The sequence below is a fragment of the Embiotoca jacksoni genome, unplaced genomic scaffold, assembly GCF_022577435.1.
Source record: "Embiotoca jacksoni isolate LCO1_2020_lvr unplaced genomic scaffold, fEmbJac1.0.p SCAF_11, whole genome shotgun sequence".
NCBI lineage: Eukaryota > Metazoa > Chordata > Actinopteri > Embiotocidae > Embiotoca > Embiotoca jacksoni.
This window is the reverse complement of record NW_027185241.1, coordinates 17,490,625-17,506,171: the sequence shown is the minus strand read 5'-3', so window position 1 is coordinate 17,506,171 and position 15,547 is coordinate 17,490,625. Positions and strand designations below refer to the sequence as shown.

The 15,547-nt window shown below is 41.6% G+C and overlaps 1 protein-coding gene and 1 long non-coding RNA gene across 2 annotated transcripts in view; one reads left to right on the top strand and one right to left on the bottom strand.

Annotated features, from left to right (window-relative positions):
- LOC138194570 (furin-like protease kpc-1) overlaps positions 1-15,131 on the top strand; it is a 182,260-nt gene extending 167,129 nt beyond the window's left edge. The window contains exons 19-20 of the mRNA XM_069143414.1: positions 4,794-4,963; positions 9,559-15,131. Coding sequence (XP_068999515.1) covers positions 4,794-4,963; positions 9,559-9,792 — 404 coding nt within the window. The 3' untranslated portion in view covers positions 9,793-15,131. The remainder of the gene's footprint in view (positions 1-4,793; positions 4,964-9,558) is intronic.
- LOC138194571 (uncharacterized) lies at positions 1,606-10,989 on the bottom strand. The gene is made up of 3 exons (XR_011177933.1): positions 10,888-10,989; positions 9,677-9,788; positions 1,606-3,560 (listed from the first exon to the last, which is right to left on the bottom strand). It is a non-coding gene; the product is annotated as an uncharacterized lncRNA (long non-coding RNA).
- Positions 15,132-15,547: the final 416 nt, after the last annotated feature.

Below are 15,547 nucleotides of genomic sequence, written 5' to 3'. Positions count from 1 at the left end.
TGAATACAAATTAAGAGTTATTGTGATTTTTTTTTATTATTATTATATTTAAATTAAATAAGTATGTTAATTTTCTGTATTAATTATTATTATATAATTAGAATTTACTTAGTAAGGACAAATCCATTTTCTTCATGATCTCTGCATAGCATTTGATTTTTAGCTCCACGCACTCCTTTCCATTAAATATGGGTGTAGTCGTCCCCTGTCAGATGTAGTCACATTCACAACATGGGCAAACGTATATGGACAACTGAACAAATGATGTCAGCACCAAAATATTTTGCTCAACTTTTAAACATCTAATTCCAACATGGCTGCTCATGTGCTGCTGTAACAGCCTCCACTCTTTAGGGGAAGGCCTCCTACAAGATGTTGGATCCCAGCAGCAAGGATTTACTCCTGTTCTGCCACAGAAGCATCATTTAAGTTGAACACTGATGTTTTGACGACAAGGCCGAGCTCACATTCAGCATTCCAGTTCATCCTATAACATGTTGGAAGGGGTTGAGGTCAAGGCTGTGTGCAGGGCAGTTCCTCCACACCAAACTGGGAAAACCATGTAATTAACGACTCAGCTTTGTGCCCAGCAATATTGTCGTGTTGAAACAGGGAAGAGCCAAATACAATCTGCTGACACAAATCTGGAAGCATTCTATAGTCTGAAATGTTTGTTGGGGCATTGAGATCTCACTTCATTATTTTACACTTTTCCTTTGATATATTTTCAGTTTTGATCTTCATAAGAAGATATTTTTGTTGTTTTGAGTTTCAAAATCCAATATAGTTTTACATCTCTCCACCAAGAACAGGCAGTTTTGCGTCTGTGTCTTTAAAGCGTATTGACATAAATTACCCTCTGTTCTGATTGGTTGACTCTTTTCCGAGTGACTCTTGCCCAGGCCAACCACAGCTTTTCTTTGGTCTTGTAGCAACGCCACAGAATGGCTGCTATGTGTTTTCTTCTGCATAAACGGTTGGACAGTAGGCTGTGCTGAGGGCGGACAGATGACATTAGTGAGTTTGTGACATCACAAAGTCCAAATGGCTCAGTTACTGAATACAGGACGTGTGTCTTTCGCCGTAGGCCGAGCGTTTTGACACTTTCTGAAATTATTTCTGTATTAAACTTGCTGAAGAAATGGAAATCTGAAATGACACAGTATGGAACTTTTTTTTAGACCTCAGGGGTGTTACACTAACGATTAAAAACATCCACACCCCATCAAAAGTGTACAATATACAACATATCCGTACACGTGTCCACACACCTTTTTGGTCACATAGTGTCCACACTCATCATTCTCTGACAAATTACTGCAGGTTTTCTATCTGCACATTTAAGCATTGAACCTGTGAATGTCAGAGTTTTTGTTCAGCTGGGGAGTCCCTCTCCAGACAGTTTTAGTTTTACTCGTAGATATTCAGTTTTTACGAGCAGTTTAATGAATTCTGCCCTGTTCCAGGTCAACTTTGTGATTATTATATTGTATAAACCACACTCACATCCCACTGAGAGCAGAAATTACCACTGTATACTGATTTTCTCTGACCTCCTGTGTCCTCTGTTAAAAGCTTTACTCCTCTTTACTTCAGTGGACTAAAAAGGGAACACAGTAGCCAGTTTATTAGGCACACTTACAGTGTAATACAACACTTTTGCACTAATGCAAACTGCATAAACCACAGTATCCAAAACCACCATCAAGTTGAATCAAGACGTCAACAAAACCTCGACACCATAATCATCCAGAAAATAAGATTTGTTGCAGGACTGTTATCATAGATTGCATTTATTTTGGCTCGGTATATAAACTGGCAATGCTGAATTAATTGAGAGAAAAATAATTGATTTCTGGGCAGAATAAAACAACAAATATTTACACCATTCAGAGAACAAGAATATCAGGGGCAAGGCAAAATAAAATGTGGGGATTATTGTTGGAAAATGATACCTCCTATTTGGCTCGGTGACATAATGGCAACTGATTGATGAATTTAAGGTGTTTGATTTTTATCAAGAAAGTGCAAAACATTCCCAAATCCATTTAATTCCCTTTAACTTCAAATGTAACTACTGATCACAGACAGTTTTATACTTCTTATTTGCATTTCTATACAGCACAGCCTTAAATATTACCCACTGTATTTGCTGCCATGTTGGCTGTACTGTATTGTAGGACCGGTTTGGAAATGTAGTTCTTCCCAGATACAGTAAATAAGCTTTTGACTGAAACTGTTCTCTTCCAACATCCTCGCTGTCTGTTTTATGCCAGTTACACTGCAGATAGCACATAATGAGCGTTACACTCCCGATGTGTAGGATGAAGCCGCAGCTCCAGCAGCTTGTCTTTGTGATCCAGCCTTGTGTCTGTGTGTGTTTGCGAGCGCCTCTCCGCCTCTGGAAGTGTGCTTGCCCCCGTGTGTGTTTGTTTGGTGGCTGTGCAGCAAGTGAAGGTAAATTGCTGTGATTATGTGGCAGTAATTGAACAGGGATGGTGTGTTTAATTGAGTTGTTGTTTCCTGACGTTTCTCTGTAGTAGCAGGAACCGCCGCGCTGACAGGTGCCTCGTCTCGCCTCACTGAGATGAAGGGTTTTTTTTCTATACCGTCAGCTTTGTTGTGTCTTTTTTAGTCGCCTTTCTGTGTGTTTTGACTTAATGGTGTTTGTTTGGCTAGAGGATATTTGTGTGTGTGTGTGTGTGTGTGTGTGTGTGTGTGTGTGTGTGTGTGTGTGTGTGTGTGTGTGTGTGTGTGTGTGTGTGTGTGTGTGTGATGGGAGTTTGACAGGCAGAGGGAATTATGGGATTTGTGAGATATCTCTGCGCTCTTACAGGTTATATAATGTTCATAAGGATTCATAGTTTTGAATGTATGCATCTGTATGTGTGTATCTGTATGCAGGTTTACTTGCACGAATGAGAGTGTGCATGCGTGTGTGTTTGCTTACCCGTGCTGTGTGTCAGAATCTGTGTGTGTAAGTGTGATATGAGTGAGTGTGTGTGTGTGTGTGTGTGTGTGTGTGTGTGTGTGTGTGTGTGTGTAGCTGTATCTGATCTGCCTCCTGGGCTCCATGGCCCAAATCAAATGGTAGGAAACATCAATTTCACCATTCCTCCTCCTCCTCCTTCTCTCCTCTCCTTGTACAATTTCTCCTCTCTTCTTCCCATCCTCCCCTCCAGCTCCTCTCCTCCTCTCCTCCTTCTCTCCTCCCCTCCTCGGTGTCTTTCTCTCTGCGGAGGTGTGATTACGTTTCTCCTCTGAGCACCAGTGATCTGAGGGTTTACTGTGTGTGTGTGTGTGTGTGTGTGTGTGTGTGTGTGTGTGTGTGTGTGTGTGTGTGTGTGTGTGTGTGTGTGTGTGTGTGTGTGTGTGTGTGTGTGTGCGTGTGTGTGTGCGTGTGTGTGTTTGGTGACTGGTTGGTGATCTGAGCAGCCCGGCGCACGGTATTGTGCAGCGCAATTCACGGACAACGTCTCCAGATGAATGCCTCCATTCACAATTACAGCCTCTCCATTAGCTGCAGCCTTCACCGCCTTGTTGTTGTCTTTTCTTCTTCTCTGCGAAAAAAAAAAAAAAAGCAATTAAAGCAGGGCAAAAACAAGCGAGGAGAACACAAGCGGTGTACCTGGAAAAGAAAGAAAAGACAAAAAAAACAGCAAAAGAGGTGTGTGTGTGTGTGTGTGTGTGTGTGTGTGTGTGTGTGTGTGTGTGTGTGTGTGAGTGTGTGAGAGAGAGAGAGAGAGAGAGAGGCAGTGATTCTTCAGTCGGGATTCACACTACAGACTATCTGTGTTTTATTCTTATGAAAAGCCTCCTGGATTTATTTGAACATTCATGCATCAATTCAATCTCCTCTAAGAGACTCACACATCGGTGTAGATAGATATTTTTTTGTGTGTGTGTGTGTTGCACTGTTAGCGTACCTCTCTTCTAGTTCCTCCCTTAAAAGAATCGCAGTTCTTTTTTCCGAGCACAGAAAGTTGAGGAATAGATTTTTAAATTGACAACATTTTGATGCTGCTTTGGTGCTCAACGGATTAGTTTAGGATTTAAACTTTGATTTATGGCTCAGGTACCTCACAGAAAAAAAAACATAAATTTCACATGCAAAAAGTAATGTGATGACGTGTCCTATGTTGAAAACATGGGAAACTAATGCTTTTTTTCTGTAAGGAGTAAATAATGTTACTAATGCGTAAGTTTTGAATTATTTTTTTTTCCAATCACATTTTACAGTATGTGCAAGCAAAGAGTTAATAGCTGCAAAAACAAAAAGTTACAACATATTCATTCATAGTGTTCATTCTTTTTCAAGACTGAGGACTATGTCAATGAATTACACAGTAAATCTGGATACATGTTGCATCTTTACTGTGAATTCCTCACACGAAGGTGGGCATTTTGAGTTATGCACAGAATGGTGGAACAATAAAGACTACCATGTTGAAAACATTGCAAAATGCAAATAAATCTTAACAACTATTGCTAAAAAAAAATGCCATAAATAATATCAGAAACAGGATTTGAATTCATGACATTTTTAAGTCTTTATAAAACTTGGGGAAACACTAACAAGGATTTCAAGTCAGCAAAAGCTGTCAGAAAAACCTTTTATTGTTTTACTTTTTGTGTTTCATTACTTATTTCAATCCATGAGATGTCTTTAGTGACCAAAGATTAGATAGATTTTGAAAAATGTGTTTGACATTTGGATAGAAACATGGCTTGTGGGGCAAACGGTGCCATACCATCCTCTAACCGTACTTCCGCGATTTTCTTTTTTACTTCAGAGGGCCCCCTGCAGAGCATTGTGTCCATGGGGTCGCATCACCCCGTCCCTCACAGGGAGGTGTACCAGAGGGACTGCTGCCCCCCTCTGGACCTGCTTCAGTGGGTTTACCAAATGGAGAGAGACCGGAAGGTGCGTCCTGCTAATATCACCGTGCCAGCCAGACCCAAGGTACAGTATTGTACACACAGCTGGAACACACACGTTTCACACGTCACACACACTGTGATTTACTATTCCAATAAATCAGTGGCGCCGCCTAATTTCCTATGGATTTCAATTTCCCCCTGGACATATCTGCATTGATCAACTTCAGGTGTAAGGATGTGCCAGGCGTCGCTCACTGTGACACTGACGAATGGCTCAGATCTCTGCCATGCTGTGTGTGTGTGTGTGTGTGTGTGTGTGTGTGTGTGTGTGTGTGTGTGTGTGTGTGTGTGTGTGTGTGTGTGTGTGTGTGTGTGTATGTGTGTGTGTGTGTGTGTGTGTGTGTGTGTGTGTGCGCGAACGTGTGTGCCTGCGTGCGTGCGTGCCTGTGTGTGTGTGTGTGTGTGTGTGTGTGTGTGTGTGTGTGTGTGTGTGTGTGTGTGTAGAGGTATAACAGTGGGATTTGTGCACATGCAGCATTTCTGTTCAGCGCCGTTGTCACTGTCGAGGCTTTAGGATACAAATCCTTGAGTCTGAGTAATAACATCTGAAAATGTCAGAATCATACAGACAGCGATAGGGATCAGACGCTTGAATCGGGACTTGAGACATTGTTATTCTGATCATATCTGAGCATATGCTGAGTCCAGGCCTGATTAAAAGGAACAATTAAATATCATTCTGACTCCTTCAACAGTTGTTACTGCAGAAAAAAGACCAAGGTAAAAGAAATGAGATAATTTTGTAGTCTGATGAATAGATTTCTATTTCAGACTTCTCACGATCATTGTAGCCTTCTGTCTCTGTCCTTTATGCTGCATTATCAGGCCAATTACAGCTCTGGCAAAACAGTGTGCCGCTGGTCGACAGGTGACTGTTTGTGTGTGCGTTGCCGCCCAACATGTCCTTGCAGGGGGAACACAGTCCCCGGGCCTGTAGATGAGCTCTGAGCCGGTGTTAGGAGGCAAAGACGAGGCCTGACAACGTCTCTACCCCGAGTTCCTCCCCTAGAGGCAGATCTGAATGGATTGTAGAGGCAAGGAGGAGAAATAAATTGGAGAAAAGGATAAATCGATGCTTGGCGGAGAGGCAAACAGGCCTTCCAACCCCCGGCCCAGACACACACACACACACACACACACACACACACAAACACCACACATACACATGTACCGCGGCGTGGCTTTTTTTCCTTGGGCTGTATTGGATTGGTATGCAGAGCCGAGGAGAGAGACGCTCAGAAAAAGACTTGGCCTACAAATGATGTCCTTTGTTTGATCCATTAGGTTGAGGGGGGGGGGGATTGGAGGAGAGGGGGGATAAGGGGGGAGATGGGGGGGATGGGGAGGGTCGTCCCACGGAGACGGTGGAAGAGCTGGGAAACAAACATTTCTGTCTGTAAGCCTCTCTCTCTGCAGCAGCTCCTCATGTGAGAGAGGCGAGAGATGAGCTCCAGGAAAAGCTGGTTGTCATCTGTTTCTGCTGATGAGTTAGAGGGCAGAGAGGATGTAGTGTAGATGTTTGTGTGTGTGTGTGTGTGTGTGTGTGTGTGTGTGTGTGTGTGTGTGTGTGTGTGTGTGTGTGTGTGTGTGCGCGCGCATTCCTCTGCTTGTGTGAATTCCAAATTTACCAATCTGAAGCTTTTGATCTGAAGGATATTCTTTTACACTTTATTACCACTTGTGTATTCATTTATTTATATATCTATTTTTGTTGTTGTGGTTCTTCCTTGTGGCTAATACTAAAACTGTAAACAACAAGTTAATTGCTGAGAATTGGGAGCTGAGTGACATTACTAAAAACCAAGAAATCAGACAATCAGACGGTTTATTTATGTATCATCAAATAGATACATATTAGAAAACATTCCTATGACTGTCAGAGGAAGTGGTTTGATATGAAGGTAGATGTCTTGTGAGGTGATCAGTTGGAGGTGTCAGTCAGGAATGAATGATGCAACATACACAAAGACCACGGGGCAGCTGATTCTTCAACTGACCTGTCATCAGGTAAACACTACAATACTATACTGCAACAAAATACTATAATACCATCCTATAATATGCCATTATAGTATAAGAAAAAAGAAAAAAAAAACTCAAAGAAGAGAATAATGATTTTACACTTTTATTTTTAGCCGTGGTAGCAGCGTGGCTCTGAATGAAAATGTCAGTCAGCTTTGTGGTCGTCAGCCACTTTGATCCAGACTGAAATATGTCTGGATTGAATGCAATGACATTTTGTACAGACATTAGTGTCACATTTGTGCAAATGTATGTTACATTTTAACTGAGACTCGGATACTGATGCTTACAGTGTATTAACAGGAGGCCCAGCTACTCACTGTGTTCATGGTCAAGTACTAACAGAACTAACTACATTCCCATCAACCTCAGCTCTGCTCTATGTTTAGTGCTACTTAGGAAATATTAGCATAAAAACATGTTAAACATTATACCCTCTAAACCTGTGGTGTTCAACTGGTGGGTCGTGGGACCATTTTTAGTGAGTTGCCGATGTGTACGTGAAAAATTCAAAGTTGAGGGGAAGAAAAAGTCCAAATTCTATTTTGAAGTGTACTGAATTTAAGATGCGGTGCTTTTATTTTGAAAGATATACGTTTGATATTATCGTTTCAATTTTCAATATTATGAGCTGTTTGCTTCTAGCATTGTCATGGCAGTAAAGTAACATCGTGACATCAGTAGTTAGGTTTCATTCGTCTTTTATTTAACTTTAAAATAAGTTTTATTTCGTATTTCAGACATTTTGGCCAGACCAGTTGAGAACCACTGCTCTGAACATCAACATTAAGTTCTTGTAAATCCTTCAGACCTGCTGCTCAGACTGGATCCGTGTCTACGAGTTGTTCATGAGACCCGCTGCTGAGGCCATCAGTCCAATTTCACTCTCAAAACCAATTCAGAAGTTCCTCTCAAACTAAACTTCAACCTCCCTCTAATTATTTATTCACCTGTTTTGCTCCATCACTGCTCAGCCTGTCCACACTCCACCACACCATGTCTGTCTCTGACACTATTCTGAGCTCTTCACCAGAAACAGCACACAGCTCCATTTATTTTAGCTTGGAGTTTTCTTTTCACTTCATGTCTTTTTATAGTTTTGTCGTTCATACTGTACTCCCCGCAGTGCTTCTATTTTCATGAATGCTGTGAGAAATAATTGAAAGTGCCGTGTACGGTGCCGTCTGTTGCAGCGCTCCCACTTCCTCATGCCTTGTAAATACTGTATCACTAAAACCCCCGCTGTAAGCTGCCGGCTCGGGATTCCTCACAACTCCGAGACATAAACACTCACTGAAAACTTGAGCCAAGATCAAATCGTAACTGGAGTCTGAACGTCACTCCCGTGGACAGAGACAGATTTTAATCGATTTCAAATTCAGCTGTTCGTCCTCGTTTTTTTGTTTTGTTTGTTTTTCCTGAATATACTGAGTTGAATCAGATTTCTCTGAAAAGCTCACATCCCGTTTGCTCTGTGTATTTTCTCAGTTATTTTCACCTATGACTTCCATAAGGAGGGGGGGAAACGATGTCATAGAAGTCGTGGCTCCTGCTCCAAATGGTGGTGGTGTGAAGTGCGGCAGATGGAAGACCTCAAGGAGTCTTAAGAAGAACAAATAATGCTTAATGTCTATAAATAAAAACATCGCTCATTAGAAATGAGATGAAATGGTATTTCCACAGATTTTACACGTAAATGTCAGTTTACTAGTCACGGGGAGGAAAAGACCTCTGAGAAAATAACTCCTTATGATGTCATCGGGTTTGAGGTGGAGACTTTGGGAGAAAGACGTGCCTTTACCAGATAAGGAGGTTCTAACAATAACAAGTTGTCTGGTTGTTTAATAGGAAATGGAAGATCCAGTCATTTTTAGACCAATACTAATTTGATTGTTTGTCTTTAACACTAAACTTCTGTTCCATCAACCCGATGTTGGAAACTCCTGGAGAGAGAATGGTTAACTTGCGCCTCAACAAGCCCGAGGCACAAAGTATTGCTTTCAAAGTGAGTTGCAGCACCACCAGTCCACATACACTGGTTGTTCCTCTACTTTCTCTTTGTATTTTAAGGAATTTATTTATTGATTAAACAGTGGACATTGAAGACTTAAATTTGGAAGAGATGAAGGTGAATAAATTTGATTTGCGCCCATTTGACCACTAAAAAGTCAGTTTTTCTTATTGGATATATGGTTGTTTTTAAAGTTGAAACAATTATTTGAAGTAGTTGGCAACTATTTAGATAATCAATTAAGTAATTCATAACAAAAAAACAACAACATTTTGTTTGATAAAAAATGCTGACCACATCCTTGTTGCAGCTTTTCAGTTGTGAGAATTATCTGCTTTTTCCATATTTGATGGTATGTTTTGGTTTTGGACTGTCAGCCGGACCACACAGGCTATTTAAAGACATCACTGTGGCCTTTGGAAAATTCTGACAAGCATTTTTCAATCTTTTCAATCAGTCAATTAAATGAGAAAATCCTCTAATTAACTGGTGAGTAAAATGAGTCATTAGTTGCATCCCCTTTAGTTCCTGTACACTGTTTCCCCATGACATGCACTCATGATAATGAATACTATATCCAACAGTTACATCAGACAGATGTTGTGCAGAGGTCCTCCATGAGATCAAGACCTGGTGCTGTGAAGGAGCTTCCTGACACCAGGAGCCGGAGGAGTGACGTGCATGTGGAGAGCCGGTCCTTACCGTCACAGACTGTCCAGGATGTCTCCGTGGACCAGGTGCAGCAGTCGGACTCTCCGGGTCCAGTAGATGGAGGAACTGTGAGCAGAGAAGGGACGGGGCAGCGGCTGGGCAACTGAAGACACAAATATGAACCACAGTTAAATAAAGTCTGTTATTTTCCACTGTGCAGCAAGCCAATTGATCATGAATCAATTCCACATGCGGTATTTGGACTGTGTGGCCTCAGTGTGAGCAGAGATTATTTATTGTAGATTCTTAACTTGGCTTTAAAACTCAATCACTCCCCCTACCACAGAAACACACACAAACACATAAATCCTTCCCCAAAAAGAAACAGTTTCCGGAGCAGCTCTCAGTGCTCATCTCCCCTCCTCATGTGCCTTCACAAGTTGCAAAGGTTAGTGCAAGATATGTTTGTCTTTTTCCACTTCAGTGAAGGGTGAATTCGGCTCGGAGCAATAAGTAATGGATTACCCATTCATTAAAGGGGCTGCGTCACTCCTCATTGAGTTGGACAAATAACAAATTAATTCCTAGCCGCCTAATTTCTCTCTGTTCTCCACTGAATTTCCGATAACGTCGAATTACTGATCACAGCCATGTGAGCTCCCTCAACTTTTTATCAATTCATTAAAAATGTGCCACAGCGGAGATGCTACAGAGAAAATGCTCTCCCTTTTTTTCTCCATGCTTCCTTTAGCACCATAACACCGTGTACAAACAAAAAGCAAGTCAAGTGTGGCACCAAAATTAGGAAATTAGAAAGCACCAGGAAGCGTTACAGAAAAAGTTACTTTGTCATGTTGGACTCAGTCAGAAACTTTTCATCACAACGTCTCCTTAAATCACGGCAGCCTTTCCTCCTGTCAAGCGCAGGTCTGTTGGTAGTGTTGTTTTGTAAAGTAGCAGTAGTGTATTGACAGGGCAGTATTGATGTTTCAATTAGAGCAGCGTTACATAGTGCTGCAGCGTGGTAACACGGTGCGTCTCCTGCCATCTGCTCTGCCTCCACGTCTGACGTACGAGGCACGTGGGGCTAATCGAGCCACACATGAGCGATGGGACCGCGAGATCTATCACACGCACACGCACAGACACACACACACAGACACACACACACACACACGCACGCACGCACACACACACGCACGCACACACGCACGCACGCACACACACACACACACACACACACACACTTATCCTATACGCACGTCCTTATGCAGAAAAATGGGGGGGAAGGACGAGGGAGAGCTCCTCAGCCCTGCTGTTTAAACAGCCTTCAGAAAGCTTGTGATTCCTCCCCTTCTCCCTTCACATGTGCCACGGGAGCAGCCAGCGGGTTATTTCTCTGACAAGGAAACAGGCACAAGCACCAGATGCACAAGTTAAAATTCTTCAAAAGCTCATCAGATTGCAAGACAAAATAAAATAAAAAAATAAAAAATAAGAGGGAACGGCTTCTGCCAGGTTTTCTCGTGCTGGGACGGTCTGAAATAACAGTGTGCATTATGCCTGGCGTTATTGCCTGCCAAACCACACGAATCAAAGACCTCATTGTGTGGATTACCTCGTTAATCTGTTGATGCCATTGAGTAGTATTGCAGGTGTTAATGTGCCAGTTTTTTTTCCTCTCTCTCCCTCTCTGCTCTCGTATTGGGGAGGTGTAGCGTTAGGTTTGTAATCTGCTTTAAATGCTTTCTGGGGAATGAGACACACTGAGAAGCAGCCAAGAGGGCTGTGTGCTATCGTGAAGAGCTTTCTCTTAATACAGCACGCAGAGGGGACTGACTGACTGACTGGCTGACTGACTGACTGACTGAGGCTGCGGCACTGATGCCAACGGGGACGCGCTGCTGAGCTACACGCCCCGCGCCACTTGTTGAAATATATGACTGCATGAATAATGAAAGAGGAAGAGGGAAGTGATATTGCTAGAGCAGTCCCACAATGACATCCATCACAGAGATGCCTCATTGCTCTTCTCCTTCTTCTGCTTCCTGCTGCAGAGACTCCAAGTTGTGTCTCTTTGGAGGAAGCACAGCTGATATACTTTGGAGGTGAACTCTCAAACCAGAGAGAGAGGGAGAGAGATAAAGAGACAGAAAGAGAGAAAGACAGAGGGAAAGGGACAGAAAGAGAGGTAATCCTTGCTTCTTTTTTTTCTTTTTTTTCCTGCTCCCCGGGGTGGTCTCTTCATCCACGGCCTCAAAGAGGGACAGAATACACCTCCCCGCTACAATGGAGGGGACCCACAGGGGCTGCTGCTGTCTGAATGTGTGTGTGCGGTGGGGGTGCAGCTTTAAGCAGGCCTTTGAGTGGCCTAATTGCATTGGAATACAGCAGTCTGAGAGCTGGCTCAGATCACGGCGGGCTGCTGGAGGGGTTAGCGCCCGCACCTCGACAGCCACACTCAGCAAAGGAGTCCCGGCACAAAGCACACAATTAATGCTCTCCCTCTCGTTAACTCTCTCCCCACTTTTTGTCCTCTCCTACTTTTCTCTCATTCTGCTCCTTCTCACCCACAGATCTCTCTCTCCTCTGCCTCTCTCTTGTCCCCCCCCCGCCCCCTCCTCCTCCTCCCCCTCCCCCTCCCACCCGACCAGCTCAGTATGTCGTCACTCACCCACTGTAATAATCCTCCCATACAAGCCTGTCAATCTTCCCCCGTCTTTGATGCACACAACAATTACAGTAAGCATGAAAGGCGTGGGTCGGTTCTCGTTATGTAAGACTTGAAACAGGCCTTAGAGAGAATTATTGATATCTGAGCAGATAATCTGAAATAAAAACTGAAGAAATGATCTGCGCTGCTGCTTATAGTCCACAGTGTAACAGCACATGTTGAATTACTGTAACTCAGGAGCTCTTATATTTTGAAATACGTGTTAATATTTAAATATAGCCGAAATTAAAGGATATTATTTACATTCTTAATATCTCAGATTTTGTATCTGCACTTGAAGCCAAATAAGTCAGTCACAGAAATAAAAAAAATATCTATTGAGTTATGATTGTTCCCTAATGATGACACTGTGTAACCAATGATACTCCAGGAAGGACTATTTTTTGTGGTACTAAATGGAATAGTAGAGGTTTATACATATGCAAACCACTAAAACAATTAGTCAGTTGACAGGATATTATTCAACAGCAACAAACAATTTTGATTAGGCTATTAGATTTGAGGGTTTCTTGATTGATTTTTTTTTTTTTAAGACAAGAAAAAAATCGGATTCTCTGATTTTATTGTCTAAAATATGAATATTAGCTGCTCTTCTTTATTGTAAACTGAAGCTCTGCTTGGACCAAACGAGCCATTCAAAGATCCTCTATGTTTACAACCTCGCTCCGAATAATAATTTGTGTTCAAGGTTTTTACACACAAGCAGTTCAGTTACTTTATTAAAGTCATTCAAATGACATCTACAACTTCTCCACATTGAAAAATCTATGAATATGCAAACATGTTTTGTTTCAAAAGTTGACCTACTGGACACAAGATGTCCTCGGCATCACCGAGAAGTCCACTCTCAGTGTGTGTGAGCTGGAGGGTCAACCACGTCTCCACTTGTGTAAAGTTGCATTGTGGGTCGTGATTGGCTTCCAAAGTAGGTGTGATGTCACAATATCTACTTAAAATATGTTATAATTGAGATTTAAGGTGGACACATTCCCCCATCAGTAAAAACAGCCTTTAAGTGTCATCTCTCATTGTACACAGTGAAGCAGAGTAACAAGAAAGCCAAGATATTTTTGAGCAGAGGGGACTTTAAATGTGTCATCTTCGGCTTTGGAAAATTAAAAAGCAGTTTCCACTAAAGATTATGCAAATAATTGTTAGTTACAGCCCTAAATAAAGTAGCGTTACAGTGATTTTTGTATAAACATGAACATAAATTTATGTCAGAAGGTTTAAGATGACAGGTATCTTCCCTCTGCAGTGCGTTATGGGTTAATACAACAACACCCAGCCTCTCTCCTCCAGTTTGGACCCAACTGTCCTCGTCTTTAAATGGGACTCAGTGGACCGAGCGTGTGGAACAATCAGTGATTTTAAAAACATATCATATTTAACCAGCCCCTCCTTTGATTTTCTTCATTACACGAGCCGTGTCATAATCAAATCTAATTATTTCCGCTCACAGGATGCTTTCTGCTGAGAAATTGGCAGAGGGATGTGAGCTGATGTATGGGGAGACAGTCGCCTAATTAGAGCGTTAGAAATTGAATCTTAACAGCACACGGGTCATATAATTATCCTACTGTTAATTTAACGTGTACATTCTCCACTGTTTAGTTGTATTCCCTTAAATGTAGTTTGGCAGCGGCCCTCACTGTCAGCACTGTACGAGGGGAGGCAGCGCGGTCCCTAACATTGGCCCCTCTGAGTGATTGAATAACTGCAGACCCTGCAGTCCAAATAACAAGGCTCGCATCATTTATGCATTGTTAAGCCATGTAATTGAAACGAGCCATAGTTTGCATATTACACCATTAAAATAATGTGCCTTGCGTTTCTCCCAACACGACTATTTAAGCCTGTGTGGCGATGTGGTAATTCCTTGAATTACAGCCTAATTACCACAATGTTCTTTTGATTTGGCCGATTTCAATGTTACGCCACAATAATGTTCAGTATTACCAGAATGAATTACCGAGTCGTGCCTGGAAACTTTTCCTGGTATGACTTAAATCCTGCCGGCTTCATGTGTTGTCAGTGCAGCTGGATTCACATCTATAAAGGATTATTAGCCGACAAAATGAGATCCATTAAAGGCCCAATCACTGATACTTAATTGAAGAGCTCCAGTTATACATGGAAATGAACATTTTGTGTGTGTTTCTCCCCTGATCATCATCGCCTTGTTTATATCGCTGTGTACAAGTATTACTGATGTAAACAGACTATCAGAAAATAGTACAGCCATTGTTATCCGTGCAATAAAAGATTAGTCTGTTAATTAAGTGAAGGTAATTTCACATCTTTAAAATATTTGTACACTTTGGTTGCACATTGTACCTTTAAGGGATGTATAAGGCTAAATATGCATTTTACATACAATAAAATGCTTTAAATGTTTTGTAAAATAATCACATCTTATTTTTCGTATTCGTCTTCTGTTACATCAGAGATAAATTTGGCCCATTTTGGCCACGAAAGCAGGATCAAAGCAAAAAGAAAAAGTTGTAGCCCAACTTAAATCAACATATGAATTGAAAATGCACTGCAGGTCAAAGACAACAGACATTTTGCAATTAGCATTTGGCCTTTGTTACACGCCCCTGCATTGTTCATAGAGCTCAGTCGATGCACATGACATGTGTCCTTGTGTGAACTTTTTGAATAAATTAATATCGCTCAGGATGATCTGTGAGTGGGAATATTCAACATAAAGACTTTTCATGACACAGTTTGAATATTTTTCTGTGAAAATGTTTCTTTGATAATTGCTTTTTTTTATTGCCTTTTAATTTAACTGAAGGACCAAGTTATTAAATAAAATGTTTAATTACAGTTTTAGTCATTTGCATAGTTTGAAAGATATAAATTGTGGATAGTGAAGAACTGTCTGCACTGATTTATAGGTTTAATTTGTTGCCAGTATGTATGACTTTATTTCTGGTGGACTGAATTGTTGGAGGCCATAGACGAAGCAAAGGTGCTTTTTAATTGCATATATGAGGAGTTATTAATGCCTACTAATATACAGAATGAAGACACTTCTTCAGAAAGTTGGAACCTGCCTTTGCCAAAGAAAAAGTTGGAAGTTTTGTTTGTAATTTTTACACAGTTTGCTTTCTGTCACTGGAGTGTGAGGCGCAGCTTTAAGGACAGACATAATCTCTCTCATCTTTTTCAGTTTTTCCAGT